The 24,317-nt window shown below is 41.4% G+C and overlaps 1 protein-coding gene across 2 annotated transcripts in view; it reads right to left on the reverse strand.

Annotated features, from left to right (window-relative positions):
• RBM26 (RNA binding motif protein 26) overlaps nt 1-24,317 on the reverse strand; it is a 45,659-nt gene that overhangs the window by 2,570 nt on the left and 18,772 nt on the right. Inside the window, exons 10-21 of one of the 2 annotated variants that reach the window (XM_028728276.2) lie at nt 23,254-23,362; nt 21,910-22,069; nt 20,527-20,691; nt 19,390-19,521; nt 17,963-18,034; nt 13,839-13,967; nt 9,060-9,134; nt 7,615-7,785; nt 6,611-6,715; nt 4,587-4,796; nt 3,601-3,687; nt 735-848 (exon numbers count right to left, since the gene is read on the reverse strand). In XM_028728276.2, the coding sequence (XP_028584109.2) occupies nt 735-848; nt 3,601-3,687; nt 4,587-4,796; nt 6,611-6,715; nt 7,615-7,785; nt 9,060-9,134; nt 13,839-13,967; nt 17,963-18,034; nt 19,390-19,521; nt 20,527-20,691; nt 21,910-22,069; nt 23,254-23,362 (1,529 nt within the window). The remainder of the gene's footprint in view (nt 1-734; nt 849-3,600; nt 3,688-4,586; nt 4,797-6,610; nt 6,716-7,614; nt 7,786-9,059; nt 9,135-13,838; nt 13,968-17,962; nt 18,035-19,389; nt 19,522-20,526; nt 20,692-21,909; nt 22,070-23,253; nt 23,363-24,317) is intronic. The other variant, XM_077927713.1, reaches the window with a different exon arrangement.

The raw sequence follows: 24,317 nt of genomic DNA on the forward strand, positions 1-24,317 counted from the left end.
TACACCAAGTAAGATCTGAATATCAACCACTTGCAATAGTTCTGCATGAAAATTATTATCTGAGCATGCTATTTTGAATGCACTAGTTTGATGCTGTAGATAGAACCGGAAGTCTCAGTTTTAAATTTCTGCTTAGCCACAAAGCAATCTGGATAGTGATTGGCAACTCACTCTCTCACACAGCTGGTGTAAGGATAAATATGATAACATGACCCCTAAACTACTTGAAAGGGGGAACAGTAAACAAAATGTAATAAATATATAAAAGTTGCTCCAATGCGCAATACATGGAAATTGTAGGGATATTAAGACGAAAGTGTGTATATGAACTACCCACTCAACTTTTGAATCATAGTCTATGGATGGTATCTGATGAAGTCTTATTCCTAGTAGACTCACTGAAATAATGGACACTTATTAATATATTATTTTACATTTTATTAATATGAAATAAATTGCCTTTCTTCAGTGGGTGAACTGAGTATGATCTGGTTGCATACTATCCCTAAGAGCATTATATTGACATCCTCTTTTCAATAATTGTTTTCAAGTTTTCTGCTAATATTTCTGTTACCAAAAAGAAACACGCTCCCCCAGAGAAAACAAGAGGTATTAGTGTTACAAAATCACCAGAGCTGTTACGAATTTGCAAAAGCTATCTTTATTAAACAGCAACAGTAACAAGTTTTCTATTCCTTCGTCTGTTTGTCAAGGAGGAGGAGACGCAAACTTACTTCTTCTTCATCTGGTTCAGTCTCCTCCGTTTCCATCGTTGAGATATTTGCGACCGGCTTGTTCCAGGCCAACTTCAGGTCTTGCCCTTTGAAGCGAGATCCATGGATAGCAGCCTAAAATGAAGAGCAATATTCTCTTTAAAACGAAACATGTCCTCTGGGGGGAAATGGTCGAATGGCAACAAATACCAGGATAAACTGCATGCGCCTCTGCGTAACTAGGCTGCAACTGAAGTAGTTGTCCCAACTCTCAGGACTTGTGTTTTTAGGACAGTATTTCACTATGCCACATGGCAAATCACTTTGGAAAATGTGTGTATTAACAAAAGCAGGTTATGATATAGCATTGGGAGGTGGGGGTTTTTTGGGGGGGGGGGTTGTTATTTAAAGTACAAATCGACACCCCAGTGGGCATCCCCAAGTCCTTTGGCAAATTTTAAGCCTAGGTTTCAATGCAGGTGTGCAGTATACAAGGTATACTGTAGTCTTAGTATTCTATTGCAGATTACTATTTCAAAGGTAAACGTGCATGCAAGCCTTTCCAGATTTCTTTTGGTGTCTACACATACACAAGGCAATGAAGAAAAATGATTTTTTCTTAAAGTCCTGAATTATTTCAACATGCAGGTAGCATGCTGTTCAGAGAAGCCAATTGTTTCTGAACAATATCCTCATTGGTGTTTTGCTTTTGAAATATTGATACTTTTTAATCTTCATACATTATTACTACTGCCCAAAACGGGGCATCCTGAAAATAAAACTGAGTTGATTTTTTTTAAAAAAAAATAAACTTAAAGAATATAACTTATTCTGCCGAAAAGCATTCCATTTTCTGTAAAGGCTTGGTAATTGAAATGTAAAAGATAAAAAAATTAACCTATGGGATATTCATGCCTTCTTAAGTACCAGCTGCATTAAGTGGCTGCTTTGGAAATAGTATGTTCAAATTAAAGTAACATGAACTAGCATAAATCAGTGTTAGCAACATTCCGAAATAACTGCCACAGTCACAAAAGATTTATAGTACAATCTGAAAGTACAGCATAATGTGAAATGTGGAAACAATTACATGTTTGATGACATCTGAACATGAATTGTGTGATATTAAGGTCCCCAGGTATAAATTTTAAATCTGTACATATAAATTTATGATCAATTTTAAAAGATTCCATGCCTATTAAAATGCACCACAGGAGTGGGCTTTTTGTCCATGGTCTCATCACAATGTCACAAACTGGAATTTTTAAAGAATACTTATATATGACATTTGGGTTCAGAAACAACTTGTAATCTTTGAAAGAAATTACTGCAACATAAAAATGCAACGTTTTACGACTAGGGAACCCTCCTCACCCTTCCAAGCTCAAATGCACACGACCATAAAACTTAAACCTCTTTCATTCAAGACAGTAAAATATTAGCTACCATTCCTTCAAAGAAAGCTATAACTACTTTGAAGATTAACTTCTACTACCAATTATTATTTATAATATATTTGATTTGCTAACAAGTAGAAACTTAACTTGCAGATATTTGATTTATACACTATGAACTCTTTTTTTGTTAGTTTTACAGCTAATCAAGTTCCTCTGCTTGTATTCGAGAAAATATTCCTATCCATAACACAATCAGATTGCAAGTTTTAGAGAAAACACAAATGTGTTGTTCCATTCGCAATGTGCACAGAGGACCCCTCTTCCAGGCACTCAGGGTTTTGGAGCGCATCTTTGGGGCCTTAATCTTTCCAAAGTAATTTTGCACAAAACTTTGCTTCGCCATTTAGTGATGAAATACTGTTAGAAGCTGCAAGGTGTTAAAGAGAATCCTAGTTGACGATCCCTGTGCTCGCAAGCGTGGAAAACAAACGTGTTACAAGGAATTTAAGCTGTAGCTCTTTCTAGGTTTCATAAAGCACATTTTCTCTTGATTCTTCAACTAAAAACTGAGAAAGAGAACTACTGTACAACCAAAGAAAACACCGATATGAAAAAAGCTGATAAATAGAACAGGGGTCAGCGTTCCAAACTGCATTTTACACACACACAACCATGAAGGGAAGAATTCAATGTAGTGCTGTGGCAATCATTCCCTAGACCAGGGGTCAGCAAACTTTTTCAGCAGGGGACCGGTCCACTGCCCTTCAGACCTTGTGATGGGCCAGACTATATATTGGGGGGGGGGGCGAATTCCTATGCCCCACAAATAACCCAGAGATGCATTTTAAATAAAAGGACACATTCTACTCTTGTAAAAACACGCTGATTCCTGGACTGTCCGCGGGCCGGATTGAGAAGGCAATTGGGCCGGATCCGACCCCTGAGCCTTAGTTTGCCTACCCAAGCCCTAGACACAAGCATTTTCGTATGATGCTTGGAACGAACCCCCCTCTCCACATTCTGCATGCTGTTGTGGAGGTTCTCTCAACGCTCCCAGAGCCAATCGGTTGTCTGTGCGGTGGCCCGGGGTGGGGTAGGGAGGGAAGATCCCTGCAGCACCAGCAGAAATCCTTCCATTAATGGGACTCCTTAGCTGAAGCCAATCCAAAGTGCTTAAGGTCACATTGCCAGACACACTTCATTATAGGAAACGCCCACCCCCCGCAGTCCTCCGTCCTCCAACATCTTAGATTGAAACGGGAAAATGAGAGCAAAGCCTCTTTGTGAGTGCACACTCACTTTATTTCAGTGGCTTGGTCTTCATTATTTAATTAAATAACTGAAGCCAGACAAAGTGTATGCTAATACACAACACATGTATTACAGGTAACAGGAAGGAGTAGAACACAGAAGCTCCGTACAATAGTTAGATGCAGTTAAACTCAACCTTACCGCCTAACATGAAAACAAAAAAAGGAGGATATACTTACTGCCTCGGCTTCTGCTCTCGTCTTGAAAGTAATCACTGCATGGAGAGACGAGTCATCTATCTGGCAGTCTTCAATTTCACCATATTGCTTTTTAAGAGGAGGAAAATTGTCACCTTACTGAAATAATCTCTCCTTGATGCATAACATGCAAGGGCTGTTAACAGTTCTGGATTGATAACGCAACCTAATGGTCCCAAATCTTCTAAAATAGTTGTAAAATAAACCATCCCCAACCCAAAATTTTTAAAAAATGGAAGAACAGGAAACTGAAAAATGAAACTTAAGCAAATTTAAATATCAAGGAAAACAGATATTCAATTTATAAATAGGTCACTAATGATAACTTTTATGATTCCAAAGAGCAGCCCAATAATTTATTATGTCGGATGTACTTTACGTTTGACCTGAAACTTTGCTTGCTTTTGACTTTGGATCAAGAGAGCTATTTTCAGTTCTTAGTTCCACTAAGGGTAGCTTCACATGAGTATGTAAAATAAACTCCATGTAGAAAAAAACATAGGCATTGAGTGTTTTACACAGGTCAGGGAATGGCTGTTGCCCTTCTAGTTAATATATTCACAGTAGAAACAAACAGTTGCAACATACTTCAAATTATGCAACAGCACACTCTTGAGATAATTTCTGTGCAAAAAAGCCAACATGTGTGACAGGTGCCCATTTGTCTTCTCACTGAATGACTGTTTGCCAGCACGGACGGACAACTTAGGAAAGGCATCAAAACAAACCCGCAGTACTGACTATAAGAACCAATCATCCCTGTCCATTGCACTTAATTTCGCATACTTGACAAAACATTATTATAGTGCCCGCCTAGCCTAGGGCCTTCCTCCGGAAGTTAGAGATGCATATTTGATTTACAACGCTTTGCTGATTTTCACTGATCACAATCACACTGCAACAGAATGTTAGGTTTCCAAGACATATTATCACACTGAGATCAGGAAGGCAGTGGGGCGGGTACATACCGCAAAATGTGGGAGGAGATCTTCTCGGTCGTTCTCTGTAAAAGCAGAGATTTCAAGTGCCCTTGGACGATGATCCACCACGGCATGGCTAGGAACACCTCTTCCCCGACCCCGGCCTCGTCCTCCCCTGCCTCTGCCGCGAGACGCACCACGACCTCGTGTATGAATTCCTCTCCCACGACCAGAGGACAAAATTCCTCGTTTCGCAGCCTAACATGAAATAACAACAACATCTAATACAAGCCAAACTTATCCATATGTGTTATAGTAATAATAATAATAATAATAATAATAATAATAATTTTATTTATATCCCGCCCTCCCCAGCCGAAGCCGGGCTCAGGGCGGCTAACAACAATAAAATAATACAACATTCTAAAACCATTTCATTATAAAATTAATTCAAATCAAATTGATGGCAACCATTGGGCTAGAGTTCTGTGAAGATTGCCAAAGGAATCTTTGTGAAGATTGTCAGGCTGTGCCCTGGCCAAAGGCCTGGTGGAACAGCTCTGTCTTGCAGGCCCTGGGGAAAGATGTCAAGTCCTGCAGGGCCCTAGTCTCTTTCGACAGAGCGTTCCACCAGATCGGAGCCACAGCCGAAAAAGCCCTGGCTCTAGTTGAGGCCAGCCTAACCTCTCTGTGGCCTGGGACCTTCAAGATGTTTTTGTTTGAAGACCGTAAGTTCCTCTGTGGGACATACCAGGAGAGGCGGTCCCGTAGGTACGAGGGTCTGAACATATGCTACTGTAAACCTTAAAACATCTCGATGATATACCAATATTGTTATTATTTCCACATAGAGGAGATTGTCTAATTGCAGTGTTTCCCAAACTGTTTTCAGACTGCAATTCCCTTCATCCCTGACCACTGGTCTTGCTAGCTAGGGATGGTGGGAGTTGTAGTCCAAAAACAACTGGAGATCCAAGTTTGAGAAATGCCAGTCTAATGCTACCTCAGGAATTTATGGCAGAGGTAAGATCTGAGCCAGACTTGCCAACTGACAGCTTATTCCCTTTGCAGCACCACACCAAGTCACCTTGAATAGCAAACCTCTTGAAACACAACCCAGAGCAATTACATGCAACAACTTTCATACTCAGGCACAGATTCTAGGACTCCCAAAGACATTTGATCATTCCAGATGCTTACATCCACCCATTCACTTTCTTATCTCTCTAATATGAGGTAGTGGTCAGTCTGTTTTGTCCTGGGCCAAATTCATGTCTGCCCGATTTAGGAAATACTATGTGCCTGATGGGATTACAGGCTCTCTCCCCATGGATACGCTGCACTGAGTCAGAGATGCAAGGCAGGCAGAGGAGCACACAGATGGAAAGATCCTTCAAGATTTTGCCACTTCTTATTTCCGTATTCTTGGGGACAACATGACAGCAGTATATATATGGTGCAGCAAATCACCTAACAGGGCAGCAAATGCCAGTGTATGAAGTTTAGGCCTGGTAAAGTCACTTCCAAAGAAATGAAATATGAAAGAACGCTGATCAAGCTGGCATTACATAACGCTTCGTTTTAATATGCTTTGCAAACCAATAAGAATTGGGAAGCAATAATTAGCAAAATTCAGTTTCAAAGAGAAAGAGAACTAACTTTGCATCAGATGACCTTCTGCCATTCATTTCACTTCACTCTAGAAGTATGGGCTTAACATAGAATCATTTTAAGGTAATGCATTATTTTCAATGTGCTCACGCTCTTTTAAAGGCAGTGAATCGAAAACAGACATTTCCGTAACTGCTTACCAGTTCTAAACAGCAACAGCACCACCTAGGGGAACATTTTGAAAATGCATGCTGCTCCCAAAGTTAAGTTATTTGGATGTTATTTTGGATATAATGCATAAACTTCATCTTCTGGGTTAGGGTGGGATATTTTATTTTATGCGTATGATGTTGTCATATGTTGTAAGAATCTATTTTTTCCTAACTGTTACACAAATTCACTGAGGGGGGGATACATGTGGAATAGTGCCGTGCTGACCATCAAAAATGAAATAAACTTACTTCAAGCTGCAGTTCTGTGTACTTTCGTCTTAGTTCAGTGACTTCTTCGCCTGCCTGCATCTTCTTATACAAGTCCAACTCAGTGTCCAGTAGTTCTTTTTGCATCTAAGGGATACTAAGCAATTTAGTATGCATTTCTTAACTCATGCAGAAAACGTGGGAGTAAATAGCCAGACTCCCATAGAGCATTACAATGTTTCAAGTTTCAGGGGGAACGTCTTCAAAAGAAACATTAGCTGACATCTATGGGATGGATGATTGCTAGGTTAGCATAAGGGCCTACTTTTTTTTTAAACGGGGTATAAATCCAGGAGGGTAATGCAGTTTTATTTTTCTCAAATTTCAAAAATTGTCTCCTCCTCTCCCACACTGAAAACCGCCGTAAAGGTAAAGGGACCCCTGACCATTAGGTCCAGTCATGGCCAACTCTGAGGTTGCAACACTCATCTCGCTTTCTTGGCCAAGGGAGCCGGCGTACAGCTTCTGGGTCATGTGGCCAGCATGACTAAGCAGCATGACTAACAGAACAGCAAACGGAAACACCGTTTACCTTCCCGCTGTTTACCTTATCTACTTGCACTTTGACGTGCTTTCGAACTGCTAGGTGGGCAGGAGCTGGGACCGAACAACGGGACCTCACCCCGTCACGGGGATTCGAACCGCTGACCTTCTGATCAGCAAGTCCTAGGCTCTGTGGTTTGGATTTAGCATAGGTGTGTTGTAATGACCCACCAGTGACAGGTGAATGGATTCAAACTTCTAGTCAGCCATAAAGGTCACTTGGTGGTTTTAAGCAAGTCACTACTTCTCAGTCTTATCTATTTCATGGGATTGTGGTGGTGGGAAAGAGAGAGTCCTATGTATGTTATCTTGGAGGGTAAGCAAAACAAAAATGTGATCAATGCATCCGCTCCCAGCTTTCCGCAGCAAACTTATACATCAAAAGAAAATGATTTAAAGAAAAGAAAGATTAAAAGCATCCAATGATGACAAAATACAGATACCTGTGTTTTTGTTTTCATGTTTTTCAGGGGAGTGCTTGCTGGAGTGGAGACCCCCTTCAATTCATCCTTTAACTTGGTAATGCTGTTAGTCAAGGTCTCCAGAGTTTTCATGATTTCAGCTTTGTCCTCCGATTTCATCGTTTTATTCTTCTCCAGTTTTGAAATCAGCATCTATTGAAATTACACATATTACTAACAGGAATCCTTTACATGTGGGTTATTTTTCATCTTCAGAGGAAGTTTATCCAAGCTCCCCACCATCGTACACATTTATGAAGACACAATTTTTTCAAAAAAAATTCTCCATACATAAGGAAAGCTGCCAAATATCCAAAATGGCACCAACATCCATGGAAAACAGCTCCAACTGGAGAGAGGAATTAGACAACCCTCAGATTCTCATGTAGTCTTGACACCAAACTTAGTGCGCTTAGAAAGATGCATGGAGAACTCTCCAATACAGAATCCCACTAGTCATTCTTGTAACTCTTCTACAAAATTTGTAAACTGTGCTCTCCTCTGTGAAGAGCTGGGAAAGAACAGCTAGGACAACTTGTGGAAAAGCTTGGCGGCGTTTGGCAGATTTGAACTGAATTTGTAGAAGCTCTCCACAACTTGACTTGGGAAGATTTTTTATGCTGTTAAAAGCCATATTCTTAAAGTAGTACTAGCTTGGCAGTAACACCAGCTGTGAATAGCATGGATTGCTTCAGCTGAGAATCTGGAATTATTTTTCCATGAGCCAGATCCAAAAGGTTCTGTCCATGAAAGGAGTTATTTCTTTCTTGGAAGGAGTGTTTTACCTTCCACAGGGGCTTCCATGAATGAAAGTGGGAGGGCGATTCTTCGCTAGTTCTCCCTTCAGCCCTATGACATCACCTCGCACAGTTTGAGTGTCCCTGGACCTTCCAGAGTGGATTTTTGGTTGGTGGCCCAAGTGGAATTCCACTCAAATAACACAGACTAATACCTAGGATACGGAGGCAGAGGCTTCCACCCCATTAATTCCATCACCGCTTTCTGTTTTACTTGCAAAGTTTCATCTGGGTGTGCACAAGCTCACACCACCCCAGATTCATTAATTTTAGTGGGATCCCTATGAGCACTGGAAAGATATGTAAGATTTGTGCTTCACCTGAATCACCACTTAGCAACCTTTACAGCACAGGATTTTACAGTGATGTAGCAAGCACTGTATCTTACAACATTGCTTCTCAAACTATGTTGCTGTGGTGGATCAACAACCCACCCACAATATGCCATTATTTGGTTCCGGAAGCATCTTACTCAACCTGGGCTGTGATGGGGTCATGGACCAGCAGCTGATGGCTTGTGGGCCAACATCAGTCCATGGACCACCACTTTGAGTAGCACTATCTTACAATACATCAATGATTATTAATATTATTCAACAGTAGTCCGATTGCATAAATGTATGTATTTACCTTTTGTGTTTCAATGTGCTTTTCTAAAATCTCTTGCTTTTTCTTTCTCACATCTTGCTGAAGTCTTAGTGCCTCCTGGAAGCATAAAAACACAATTATTATCACCCACTGTTAAACATAAGCTGATGAGTAACTGCGCAATTCCACCCATTTTACCCATATATACTGCCCTATTAGAATAAACCAATAATGTGGAAAGAACTGATGTGACTGAGCATGGGCACGGCGAAGGTGATCTCCAATAATGGTAGCCATACCACTAACTAGTGCCTATGTCTAAGTGTAGCACAACAGCAGAATCCAATGGGTATTTAGCATTTGTGAAAGATCACATTCAGCCCCTAGTGCAACTATTAAACTCTGTATGCTACCACGTGCACAATATTAGTTCTCAAACATCTTGAGCTAACAATACATGGAATCTCGCCTTGAATCGTTATGTGATATCATCTCTTCCTACATTTATAATTGACAGAGAACAGCAGTATACGCAGTTACATCATTTGGCAAGTGTTATTTTTGGACCAAATGCTTGTGTTATATCTGCTCCTCTGGACACCTGTACACTCCCTTACCACATTCAGGATTAAGAAGTGCAAGGTTCCACACTTGGCTATAGGGATGCTGCACCATTTATGTATTTAGAGCTTTTTGTGCATTACGTTTTGTCACAGGTGCCATTCTGGAATTCCAAGATTACTAATTCTGTGCTATTTACAGGAGGATTTGTTGGAGCATTTATAAAGTTAGCGAACTGGAGGATGCGTAACTTTTATGGCTAAATTGCATCTTTCTAGTAGCTAAATTAACAAAAATATTAAAATATATTGGATTTCCAACTAATATGCATTAAGAGCCTACAGAAAAATAGCTACACATAGCAAGGAAATGCAATTCATTAAATCTGGAATGCATTCTTAGGACTGCTTCAGTAAATGTTTCTGAATTCCTTGTTTCCTTTCTGTTTGACCTTTCCATGACTCTTTGAATAAGGAATTGCAAATGAAGTTGTTTTATGTTAACAGAAATATTTACTGGTTCATCACAGTTGTAACTGCACATTTATGGTTTTTTTAAAAAAAAATTAACAGAAAGTTTTCCATTTTGAGGCAAGACACAGTAATGACAGTCATATACTTCAGTTTCATAACTTGAACAAAAGTGAAATTTAAAACAGTTTAACAGAGAAAATTTGTCACAAAGCATGTAAGACTCTAAATTAAGGAAATAATTATCGCTGTAACCCTATGTAGCCTATTTTGCTATTCCAAAACCAGCTTGTTCTCCTCAAAAGCAATTTCTTAAAGCACTGAACCACCTGCATCATGACTTTCAGAGCAAGATACCCAGAAACTCAATTTCTGGTGACAAATATGATTAATATGCAAGGAAATTAGAGGAAATTACTTTTCCCAATGATTAAATACAAAAAGATGCGACACAAATCTGGGTTATTCTGAATCAATGGCCTCTGAGAAAGAAATCTGCATATTTCTTGCCAGTTGCAAGAAATAGCAAGCAGGGAGTAGGAAGGAATGAGATAGGTTTTAGGTTATGTTATGCCTTTAATAGGTTATGTTATATTCTGGATTATGTTATGTTTTTATAGATTATGTCTGAATAGGATGAGAGTGTTGGAGATACGTGCAAATGTGTATGTGAACCCGGTCTTTGGGTGGGTGTTTGATTTTCGTTGTTGTGTATACTGTGTATATACGGACAATGACAATAAATTTATCTATCATCTATCTATCTATCTATCATATTTGGTCTCTGCAAATGAAGAAACCAGCCTGCAGAACTGCTACATTAATGGGACTACAGTACTGAGTGATCCAGTCGTTTTCAAATGGAGGTGAATCCCATTCATGTCTGAATTACAATCGAAGAAAATGTGATGCAATAAGAGAAGCTTTCCAAAATATTTGATCAAATGGATTTTATTTTATTGATTTTTCTGTAGTAGCTGAAACAAATCTGAATTTGCAAGAGAAGTGAAAGAAACTCTTTTATCACGACAACTTTCTAAAGTGGTTAATAGGAATACCAGATTTGTAAGAAATCAAACTTGTTTCTGAAAGCAGGTTAACTATGGATCTCACCCCCTTTTATTAGAACATATGCATAGAAATTCTAAAACGTTAGAATTAGGTGTCAATGTTTCAGAGATATTGCGCATATTAGCCCTATGTGGCATCTCTTAACCAAAGTTGGGCACCAAACTGAAGGGGCGCTATTCAACTTATTCAGAGTAGACCCATTTAAATTAATGAACATGAATAAGCGCTATTAATTCCAAGAGGTCTCCTCTAAGTAAAACTTAGCCAAATATCACTCAAGGCCTTTCCCCAAATAATCCAGAGAATACAGAGAAATGCAAAGGTCAATAAATGATTCCAAATTGTTACGTTTGGAGACTAAACTGGATAATGCAAGAGTTTCAATTGGTGAATTGTCTGATTTACTTAGATAACATAGATGTGTTGCTAATCTTGGGACATTAGGAAGTAAATTTACCAAGTTTATTTATCTTACGGCAAAATTAAGTATGCAGAATGTCAAATGATTTCTACCACTAGGTGTTACATATATAAATAATACCAGAGTTTGCATCTCCTGATAAATTTTACCACCTGCATCCCTGTTCTGAAGATCTTATCACCTACCCCAGCATTCAAATAAATTCTCATGTCCATAGCAAAGTTCAAATACTAATCACCTTCCCCTAACTATACACTGATAAAAAAAATTCAACTACAGTGGTGCCTCGCAAGACGAAATTAATTCGTTCCGCGAGTTTTGTTGCCTTGCGATTTTTTTCGTCTTGCGAAGCACGGTGTCGGAAAAGTTTAGGAAAAGCTTCAAAAATCACGAAAGTCTTCAAAAACCTCAAAAGAGGCTACCACACCGCGTGCTATGAGTTGCTCCTCGAAGTCAAGTTGCAACTGTATTAACGGTGTTAAGAAAAAGGAAACAAACTTGCAAGACGTTTGCGTCTTGCGAAGCAAGCCCATAGGGAAAATCGTCTTGCGAAGCAGCTCAAAAAACAAAAAACCCTTTCGTCTTGCGGGTTTTTTGTCTTGCGAGGCATTCGTCTTGCGAGGTACCACTGTAATGAAAAATGGTTTGAAATTCTGAAAAGGAACGTGCACAATATTTTGTTTTTATACTAGGGTTTCTTCAGCGAAATACTGTGCAGAATATTGCAAATCTGATGTTGGAAACTTACAGCCCTGAAAGGAAAATGCCGATAAAACATTTTACGCTTGTCCACATCAAGTGAAAAAAGAAAGAAGTCTCCTCTCCGTGGATAATGAGAAAATGCAAGACGTTAAGAGAAGAGAAGCTTCAAGGCAGAGATTGTTCAGGATTATTTAACTCTAGAAAAGTGAGATGAATATACCCAAAGGTGAAGTGCATTGGGAAAAAAGGTAAGAAGAAAACTGGTCCAATATGCTGTGAAAAAAGTGACGACTCAGAAAGCTATGCAGGAAGAACAGCAGCAGAAAATACATACTACTGTAAAATGTAACATGAAACAAAGTTCTATCCTTAAGATCAACACAAGATTAAACTGCTTCTTGGGGCTAAGGGCATTTCAGTAATTGGTACTGAAGATGCTTCTTTCATGCTTTTGAGTGTAAGATCTTCAAATAGCTCATTGTGCTTTATCGTGTAGAGGTCATCATTTGTGTTCTTTTGTCCACAGTATAGAGATTTAGCGGGCCAGACGTAATTCATGATGGTATTATTTCTATGTAGGCACTCAATAACAGAAGTTAGGCACCAAACCAAGTCTAATGAAAGTCACAAGATATGAGTAACTCATATGTAACTTCCCCTACATTCTCCTTTGCTTCTGCACATAAATCCTCCTTCCATTTTGCTTTATAATGCTGATATAGCACTAAATCTGCACCTGAATTTCCACTAGCCATGAACTGCTCAGCCTTCAGTTTACAAACCCACCACTAACGTTGGCTGCAACTGATTTGGAGTAGAGCGTTTTTAGCAAGCACGCTAGTGAGGACAAGACACTATAGCACAGTTAGCTCGAAAAATGGAAGGGAAGGGAATCTGTTAAAAAGAGGGGAAGACGCAGAGAAGGGGGCATCTTCAATCTAATCGTTGTTAGATGATCAGAAAGCTTTAGGCTGCATCTGGCCTGACCCCTTCACCTACAATCACAACTGCGATTGTCTTTTTGTAAATCGCTTTGTGGTTTTTTCTTACATTCAAGCAGTATATAAATATTATGAAATAGAAAAATAATTCACACAACTAAATTCTAACAATTGGTCTGAGTACTATATCTTCTGCAACCCTAGAAGCCAAGTAAGATAATCAAATAGCATCTAACAACCCACTGCCTTAGGTAGCAAGGAGAAAATTACCCCTCTTCCTAAAATGTGTCCATGAAAGCAGATTCAGGTTTAGCCTTTACTGAGAAGATGCACCAACAAAATATCTCAAACTGCAACTTTTGAAATAATTTTCAGAACTTGACAGAGATTCTGGCAAAGGCACAGTATCCAGCTTCTTCAGGAATAAGCAATCATGGCAAACTATGTTCTAGATCAGTGTTTCCCAACCTTGTGCCTCCAGCTGTTTTTGGACTACAATTCCCATCATCCCTTGCCACTGGTCTTGCTAGTCAGGGATGATGGGAGTTGTAGTTCAAAAACAGCTGGAGGCACAAGGTTGGGAAACACTGTTCTAGATGTTGCAAATTTCTAAATAAATTATTGCTGTTTTATAAATAAGCAGAGTTCAATTTACCTGTTTTTTCTTCTGTGCTTCACTAGAATCTAGCATGGAACTGTTAACAACAGGCAACATTTTCTGTGCTGCTTTCAAAGCAGCTGGGTTATACACTGTTTTTGTCAAGCCAGTAGAAGTAGACAACACCTACAGAAGGAAACCATTTTATTTTGCTAGTAAATAAAGAATTCGTAAATATAGGATTCAAAGTATATTACTCCAAGACAGACGCTTGTTGCTGTGATTGCAAAGATGGCATGAACATAAAAAATGGAGTAAACAGACTCATGTCAATTTAAAGACAGACTAGGACTGCCTCTAAAGTCAGAATTCCAGAATTGTTTTCCATATGTTGTAGAAAACAATCTACTTGAGCTTTATCAACATGTGCCTCTGTTTCAGCAGGAAAGTTGTGCCTGGCAGTTTCTATATGAATCAGATGGTGCAATATAATCAGTTAATGAAGAGATGGGAGTTCCCATTTCTTCACTTATTTTGGGGTGAATATTTTAAGTGCTGGCAAGTGATGTCGTTACAAAGTCATAGAATTCCACAGCTGGAGTATAGCTAATAAGATCAATTCCCAGCTGCCAGCAATTGCCCGAGATGTTTGTATGTCCCTAGCATCCTAGAAAGAAGCATTATATCCAACATGGAATATGGTTGGTTAAAAAACATATAGCTCAAATAAACAAGCAAGCCAAGCTGCATGCAAGCCAAGCATTATGCAGTATTGGAGGATAAAACACAACAACTAAGTAAAATTGATTTGGGGAGAGATTCATTCCCACTGTGGAACAAGTTGATCACTTACACCCAAGTATACAAGCAAGACACATAACTACTCTTCTGACTACAGAACCCTAGGATATAGTAGCTCTATAGCCAAGGGAGATATCTGCTTAGCAAACCTAAGAATTTCTATATTGCTAAAAAGTCTTTCATTGAAAAACACAAACTATACAGAGATCAATGTTCTTCTCAGAAGTTCCTAGCACAGTAAAACCTAGAAGCAGATTCTCCGCTGATCCCTACCCGCTCACCCCCAAATGGTTGTTGCTTAACGTATGAGGATATCCAGTGGGATTGTTGACTTTCCCCTTTGAATGGCAGATCGCCACCCTGCCATACAAAATTGCTTTTAAACATTTCTCGGCTTCAAGAGAGTTTTGCAGTACTGAATATTACGGACTAAGAAACAAGTCTCAGAAATACGCTCCATAAACTTAGCACAGATCTTATTCGTCACCTAACCCACACGCAGGGAAAAAACAATAAAGAGGGGAAAGGTGTTAACTCTCTTGCCTCACACTGTGTCACAAATGAAAGGATTCAAATAAAAAAATCAGAACCAGTCTTATTTTGTATCGTGCGTCATCAAATGCAGAAGCAACGCCACCAAGCCAAACAGTTTGTTAATATGTATATTGAAGCTATGTCAAAGTAGAAGTAGATAACACCTATAGAAGGAAACTATTTTCAAAATATTCCTTTAACAGGCACTAGAAATGAATTCTAGGGCAGTGTTTCCCAACCGGTGTTCCGCGGCACACCAGTGTGCCGTGAGACCTTGCCTGGTGTGCCGTGGGAGGGAGGCGGGAGAGGCGGGGCGGCCCCGTGCTTCGCACAGCTGTCCGCAAGCCTTGGGCGCCTGGGGGAACTCCCCCCCCGGCGCGCAAGGCTTGCGGGCGGCAGCCTGCAGCGCGGGGCGCCCTTTGGAAGACGCCCCGTGCTTCGCGCAGCTGTCTGCAAGCCTTGGGCGCCTGGGGGAACTCCCCCCCCGGCGCGCAAGGCTTGCGGGCAGCAGCCTGCAGCGCGGAGCGCGGGGCGCCCTTTGGAGGACGCCCCGTGCTTCGCGCAGCTGTCCGCAAGCCTTGGGCGCCTGGGGGAACTCCCCCCCCGGCGCGCAAGGCTTGCGGGCGGCAGCCTGCAGCGCGGAGCGCAGGGCGCCCTTTGGAGGACGCCCCGTTCTTCGCGCAGCTGTCCGCAAGCCTTGCGCGCCCAGGGGAACTCCCCCCCGCGTGCACGGCTTGCGGGCGGCAGCCAGCAGCGCGGAGCACGGGGCGCCCTCCGTAGGAAGCTGCGGAGGGTGGCGCGGAGCTGCCCGCGCTCCAGGGCTTCTTGCAGCTCCGCGCCACCCCCGGATCCCGGTGCGAAGCCGCGCGGGGCTGCGGAGGGTGGCACGGAGCTGCCTGCGCTCCAGGGCTTCTTGCAGCTCCGCGCCACCCCCCGGATCCCGGCGCGAAGCCGCGCGGGGCTCCGGAGGGTGGCGCGGAGCTACCTGGGCTCCAGGGCTTCCTGCAGCTCTGCACCACCCTCTGGATCCTGGCGCGAAGCCGCGCGGGGCTCCGGAGGGTGGTGCGAAGCTGCCTGCGCTCCAGGGCTTCTTGCAGCTCCGCGCCACCCCCCGGATCCCAGCGCGAAGCCGCACGGGGCTCTGGAGGGTAGCGCAGAGCTGCCTGCATCCCGAAGCCTGGTGCGCGCTGAAGAGCGCCCCCGGGCTTCACGCACCTCTCCGCAAGCCTGGGGAGACCAGTGTGGCTCCCTAGGCTTGCGGATATCAGGCTGTTCTGGGGGCTGGGGTCGGGGGAAGCTTGGGCTTCCCCCGCGCCTGCCCCGTGCCTGGGGAGGGGAAAATTTTTTTTTTCTTTATTCTCCCCCCAAAAAATTAGGTGCGTCTTATGGGGCGGTGCGTCCTATGGGGCGAAAAATATGGTAGTCAATATAGGCACAGAGTTAAATTTTTTAACATTTTCTAATGGTGGTGTGCCTCGAGATTTTTTTCATGAAACAAGTGTGCCTTTGCCCAAAAAAGGTTGGGAAACACTGTTCTAGGGTGTCAAATCTATTTTAAGCATTCACAAACATGCATGACCTTAATTTAAGGTTATTCTCCCACCCCCTTTTCTGCAACACTGACCCTATTCACACATTACTTACAAGTAGGGCATAATAAGTATTTAGAACAAGCAGCTGGGCTGTGTTCTTAGCATGAACTGAGTCTTTCCCCACTCCTCAAAAACCATCAAATGTTGTATGAACAAAAAGCCCAACATGTTGAGTTCCTGATGCACTCAATCAGGACACCTGATCATGGAGGTGCCCTGTTCATGTGGAGCCACTACTCGTGAGCAAGAGTCTGCACACTGGGCTGTCCGTTAACACAACCACACATAGCGCTACATTTGTGGGGAGAAGGAAAAACACACAATGCTGTGGGAAGGCTTAAAAGCACAGCCCTGCTCCTTGCTCTACAATGTAAGACATAAACAAAGTAAGACGTAAACAGGGCTTTCAACTAGCTTTCAGAAAGCTTATAGCACTAAGTGTGAGCAATTTTATCCAAGTCAAATGATCCTGAAGCACATTTCACGTATATTGGTTCAGCGAAGGCAAGAAGCTAAGTCCACAATCCAAGGGCAGCAGTAGATGAAGATGCTGCACCCATTCCAGACAACCTCTCTTTCCCCTTTCTATCATGCAGTTTTTCACCAAGCAGAACAGAAGAGCTCTAGAAGGGAGCAGCATCTCAATCCTGCGAGATGCAGGTCATGCACCCAAGCAGACTGGGCAAGCAGTAAGGCAACAGTAAAAGCAACACCGAAAGCAAAAAGCAGAACTCAGCAGAAGCTACCCCTCACTCACTAGGAACATTCAGAGTTTTCAGGAAGAAGGCAGCTCACCCATGCAGTTCCAACTCTTACTGAATATCCTAGACCTCCAAAGAAGTAGAATCACGGTAAGGGGTGCCTGTCACCAGATCTCAGAGGCTATTTCCAACGGACCATAATTTTGTCCACTCTTCATTCACAGGCCCAATCTCAATTTAGTATTACAAATAATAACCCTGTCATGCAAGCTCCTGCCCAAACCACAACCATTTAGGTTTCATGAAGACGCCTATATATACTGAAAACTTTATTTCATCTTAACTTTGTCAGCAAGGTTTAGTTGTGTTCAATTCACTGCAGAGTTCTATTCAGTGGAAGGAGGAGGAGGAGGAGGAGGAAGAGGAGGAGAGGAAGAAGAAGCATGCAATCATTTTGCATTCACATGTTTAATGGACATTAGAAGCACCTATGCTAAGTGTGCATGTGATATTATTGCTATGTGACAGTTCAAGGGCACGATTATTTCCTTACCTTTTCAGTGGCTGGAGTGGGTGGTTTAGGTACAAAGCCCAGCCTTTCCTTCACAGACAGTTTTGTTACATTCTAGGAAAAACAATTTAAAAAATAGTTTGTGATCATGTATTTTTAAACTAAACACAGGCATTTCTCACTTTAAGCTATAAGCAAAGCCATTATTTCTTAAGCTTCTGCATTTTCAAATATTCTTTTAAGTTCAGTTAGAAAGGCTGGCCTGGTTGGTAGGTAGGCCGGAGAGATGGCTCTAGTACAGCCTCCAGGAAGTTGAAAGAAAAGGTGTTTGCAGCATATGAGAGTAAGGAGCACCACTTTAGCAGTCATGGCCAACAGTTAAGAATCTGTCGCCCGACCTTTGCTGGATGTGGTAGGATTCAGGAGCTCCATTGCTGGCATGGCAGCTGCCTATCCCAGCAACAAGGAGGGCAAGGTAGTGAAAAATTGTCAGAGCACCAGGGTAACACATCCTCCTGCATTATTACAAGACCCTGTAGCTTTGCAGGACCTTGAGGGTTGGCAGAGAGATGTCACCAGTTTGGAAGCCATGCTACAAAATGCTTGGGAAGAGCAGGCCAATGAGATGCAGCACCAAAGCTTGCAAAAGGGGCTGTGGAGAGGCTAGGATGAAGAAAAACGCATCAGGGCATCGATGAACCAACCCCCTTGCCTCCAACTAAGATCATATGGTTTTCCCACACCCAGGATGAAGCTGTGCAGTAGTTCTTGTCTGGATAATATACCAAGAACTGCATGAAGACAGATTGCAAACCGATTTAACAAACGTGAATACAATTCGTCAACTCAACAGTGTGCTCTCTGCATTTTCTTTAGAGGGCACACCGTTAAGATAATCTTATAATAGAATTAGGAGTTATGGGAAGCACACAGATATCACAAAAAAATAGCAGTGCCATGTCACTACCTCAATCTCCCTAAAACATGTGACAAAATGACACTGTTTTCCATAGTTCCATAAAAACAGAAAATAAAAATTGCTTTGCCCATATTTTTCCACATAAAGACCTTTGCTTAAGTGTATAGGTTTTGCTTGTAAAATAATTGGCATTTTCCAATATTGGTATGATATGTATTTTGTACCAAGACTTTTAATATTACCCAACCAGCAGCATAAAAGACAGATCTTTCATCTTTGACAAAATAGTATATCACAAGGGTATTATGCCAGTTATCGTCTAGGGGTGTGAAAGGGAGTTTTTTAAAGAGCCTATAACCTGGGCCACAAATTGAAACATGGTTTTTTTACCAGTAGTCTGTAATAGGGGAAGGAAACTATCTATACATTTCAGTATGTTTATTAAATAAAGGCCACCAATTTCTGCTAAATAGAACCTTTTATCAAAGAAAAAATTTCAGTTTAGTTTTACAGATCTCTTAATATTTTAGAAAACAAATATTATACCCACCTGAACAGCTTCTGTACTGGCACTCTGAGCTTCAGCAGGCTCAATGTTACTGGCAGGTACTGGACCTAATCGTTCCTTGACAGACTGCTTCACAACAGGTAAAATGGGCTGTTGAGCTAAAGGCTGCATTACCTTAAAAAGAAAAGCAGATTTTTATAGCAGCACACGAACATTTCAAAATGAACTTTTCACCCCCAATACCATTTTTAAATGTTTAAGTGCAGATGTTCTCATTCCTCCATTGCTTTCTAAACTGCAAGTATTCATCTGCCGAAGAAATTTCCTAAGCTAAGCATCAAAAACTTTTGTAGGAGCATTTATATTTCAGTACAATTGTTTACAAGGCTGCAGTACTAGAGTAAATTCTAAGTCTAAAAATGAATTACTTCAAAGTCTAAACAGTCTGACAGTTTGTTTTTACTAACCACTGTTGGGATAAATCAGAATTCTTCATTCCGATGTCCCTAGGAAGTGTAGTTCTAAAGCATAAGGTGAAAAATATTCTCCTTTCATGAAGGAGAAGCATGCAAACCTAAGGCTCATGCAGACTAATTTCTGAAACACTGGACTCTTTGGAACATAAAGCTAAGCCATTGTTTGTTTAAATAGTGTGGCTTGTTTGAACATTTGAACTGAACCCAGTCCTGCAGGCTAATCATGGTTTGTCTTCTAGCAACAAGCCCTGATTTTTTTGTTGGTTTGTTTTAACTATGGTTTGGTATTATGCCTGAGCAGCCTTGCTTAACCATGGTTTAGTTAGCTACTCTACCCCAGGTGCTTGCCAGGCTACAAAGGAACAATGCAAAAGCAGGTGGAAAAGCAAGCAAACCATGGCTTAGTTAGGTGCAAATGCAGTTAGGTGTATGCAGTTAGGTGTAGTTTAGGTGCAAATGCAGCCACAGAATTACCGGTACATCTGAGCCAGGCTGCTATCTTGTGTTTGTAGCACATCAGATATTAAATGAATTACAACTGCTAACCTTCCAACATTACCCCTGAGGCCTCCTCAAGGGTAGGATGTTTTTGCATAAATAAACACAAGTATACATAAATGTGTGTGTGCATGAAAACTAATGTATGTTTACATGGATTAAAAAAATAAACAAAATTTAAATCAGGTTTCTTCTACCCCTTTACCTTCTGTACTGAAGTTGACATTGGTGGGGCACTGCCTTCTCTATGCCAATAGACTTTGATGAAGCGATTATTTAATACTGCTTCTGTGCTCGATATAGCTTTCTTTGCCTCCTCATGGGTAGCAAACTGGATAAGGGCACCTTCTGGATCTCCCTGATAAGCAACCTATGATTTTCAAGAAAAGCCAAGAATAAGAGCAGAAATAATAACTCACAGGCTTGCTGTCCCCATTCAGCCACATCCCTTGGGAAAACTGGGAAAACTAACCCCAAACCGCCAGCGTGCTAGACTTTCAGAAGCAAAATGTGTCCTGCCTCAAAGATACCTACAGCTATAATCTAAGCAGGCAACAGGAGTTGGATAGGGAAGTGAGGAGTAAGTAGCAAGAGAGAAAGGAGATAGAAGAATAACTATTAATACAGTCAAACCTTGGTTCCCAAACACCTCCGTTTTGGAACGCTTCGGCTCTCGAAACCCGAAAACCCGGAAGTGTTCCGGGTTTCAAATGTTTTTCAGAAGCCAAATGTCCAATGCGGCTTCCACTTGAGTGCAGGAAGCTCCTGCAACCAATCAGAAGCAGGACTTTGGTTGTCAAATATTTTGGAAGCCGAGTGGGCTTCCAGAATGGATTACGTTTGACAAACAAGGTTTCACTGTAATGCACTTGGAACACCATTTCTAAATGTACAAACACGGTCCAAAATGTGCATTAGTACTTTATAAATAGTAGCCTTTCTTTCTAATTTCAGGCCCTCTTTTTTACTATATACTGGTGGAGGGGATGACAGAACATCATTTTCCAGAGGGTGAAAACAACAACATGGTCACACTTGCCTCTGCACATCCTTCTGTATAATGATTTGATGTGTGCAGAGCTCCTTTCTTTTAGGAAGAGCAGTGTAGAAAACCACTGCAAGGCTATCTGAATATGTAAGACGTGACAGTTTTGTGACATCAACATCCCTAGACCAATCATGCTTCATGTCTCTGCACAATCACAAAGACCTTTGCTCTAAGGGATGGAAGTAGTGGCCAGAAGTAAGGAAACAAACTACAGCAGGAGACAAAGGCAATGGGGCTAAGGAAGTGGGATGAGTGCTGAAAGCATAACCATTTATACTTGGCTGTTATATTAACGGTAAAGTGGACTAAATCAAAGAATTTTCAGCTCATCCTTATAAAGTAGGGGTTGCTAACCTAGAGCCCACCTGATGTTGCTAGACTACAGTTTTTTAATCATCCTTGACCACTGACTACACAGGTGAGGTCTGATGAGAGTCTAACAACATCTGGAAGGCCAAAGGTTGCCACCCTGTTAGAAAAAGCACCCTCATGATCTAGGCTCTAATAAGGAGCAATGAAAAAGTCAAAGATACCACCTACCTGCAAATTTACTAAATTTCCAAATTTGCTGAAGTGCTCATTTAGTTTGCTGATATTGTTAAGCTCTGGAGGAACTTTCCTCAATTCAAGTTTAGTATTTTCATTTCCAAATTGCACCTTCTTCTGGAAAGCAGGACTGCTTGTTCTATTAAAGTTTTGCCTGCAATAAAACAATGAGTTGGGGACTGACTTGAGCTACTAGTAGTACATTAATTTGCAATGGGACAGACAGGTAAGATGTGAAAACAAGTCTAAAGCTACATTTTAGGAAATGTTCTGGTGTCAACTGAAGACGCTCCTGTCCCTTCGGGCTTTTAGGAGACAGATGTGGAGTCTAACGAGACATTTGGTCTGCTGAGATAAGGAAATTGGTGCAGCTGAACAAATGCTTACATATGTTTTTAATCGCTGTTCTGCAATTCTTACTATTTTGTTAACTGCCCTGAGAAGGGCTGTTTAGAAATGCAAAAAATAAAACACGAGAGTGGAAGGACACCAAACAACTACCAAAGGTAGCAACCCTATGTTCCCTTGGCAACACGGCTAAGGGGCCACAGGATGTTGCAGATCTCCTTCATTGCAGGCAAAGGCCTCCCAATGGTTTGAGTTTGCAGTGTGGATGCACGAAATGTCTCTTTAAAAGATAAACAGGGAGGGAGAAGAAACACCAGTTATTCTGGGAGCTGATCCCCTTTAAAACATTTGTATCAACTCACCAGATCTGGGCAGATCTGGACGGGAGGGTGCTCTGAAATTTTCAGTAATCCAACGCCGAAAGCCTCTTAAGATCACAAGCTTTGTCCACTTTAGATTTTAAGGTTAAAAATGTCTGAATTTCCTTAATTTGCAGAGATGTACATATGTTGTCCTTCCTGCTACAAGCTATAGGTATCCATTCATTTGTGCCTCTATAATTGGCACTCAGAGCAGTGTGACTCCATCATAGCCCAACCAGGGTTTGCATATACTAATTTACTACAATGCCATGCCATGTTGAACCAGACTTAATCATGGAAACCAAATGCTCAAGACTTAAAAGGATGAAAGTCCTCTCCCCCATAATCTAAAAACACATAGTGATGGGGAACCAATTGAAAGGCTATATAATACAATTTAAACACCTGATTGTACAGTTGTATGGGCAAGTTAAGTGTTCACTATTACACAAAACAACCTATGACAAACAACCATATCACAGAGAGGGGGATACTCCAAACCAAAAACAGAAATTTTAATTGGAGTATCTTGAATGGTTTGGAAATTTGAACACTGGGAAAGCAAACTTGAAACACATTTCATAGTTCAGGCATTAGTATGCAGTTAACACGTCTAGCAACTACTCACTTGTCAAACCAATTCTTCTTTGCTGGAACTCCATCACCTGCACCAATAGTTCTTTTTCGGGACTCAGAATCCACCACTATCCTCATGCTGCTTTTATTAGGAGGTTTTTCTGTGTGGAAGAGAAAGAGTACACTGATTAATTTTTAAAAGATGTTTGTCTGTGCATTTTATAGTAGGATTTTCTCTCCTTATTACCATCAGCTGACTTATTGCATTTTTGGAACATACTAAGTGCTATCCTTCTTCAAACCCAAGGTCCCTTTGGTTCAGCATTGGTCTCCAACAGATACCAAAACCAGATGCTTCAAAAGGAAGTGCAAGAAACCCCACAGGGCAACTATAGAATACATTGCCCAGAAAGCAAGATTTCTTTTCAACTCTTAGATATTTAGCAGATGGCTTATGACTTGAGCCCGAAAGGGATGCCTTTGATATTTTCCAATATTTTTGAAAAAGAAGCTAGACAAGAGATGGGGGGCTGTCATAGATGCACAGCACAAATATAACATGGGTAGTTCAGGAGAGCCTTGCAGCTTCGCAAACTTTGTCTCCCTTCCTCCCACACAAATTTACCCTTCCTTTTTCAGATCCAACCATGCCTTCCGTTGATACTCTATGAGTTTAGGCAAGTCTTGTTGGCCCCCAAACTGGTAAAAGTAGAGTTCCCCTAAACATCTTTCTGAGCAAACTGTCCTGGCCTCAGGTGATTCAAGCTGCAAGCCAGGGAACCAAACCAGTCCACCAGAAAAATGAGGTTTTTTGGCATGCGCAGAAAGAATTAAAGGAGTACCATTCTGTACTGTGTGGTGTATTGCAAAGTGAACCAAAGCACTTTAGTTCCCCACAACTCTTCAAGCCAATTTATAGTAAAGCAAGATGAAGGTCAAACATCATCTGCACCAATCATATATGTAACATGGCCGGTTTATAGTATCCTGAAGCAGCTGTACCATTTCTAGTGCCCTAAGTGCTGACCATTCCAAGTTTTCCAAAATGCACAATATGTTTCATGGCAATGATCAGAAGCCCAGGTCTCATCGTGCATTAGCTGATATCTCTCTCCC

This window comes from Podarcis muralis, chromosome 4 (assembly GCF_964188315.1).
Source record: "Podarcis muralis chromosome 4, rPodMur119.hap1.1, whole genome shotgun sequence".
Classification (NCBI taxonomy): domain Eukaryota; kingdom Metazoa; phylum Chordata; class Lepidosauria; order Squamata; family Lacertidae; genus Podarcis; species Podarcis muralis.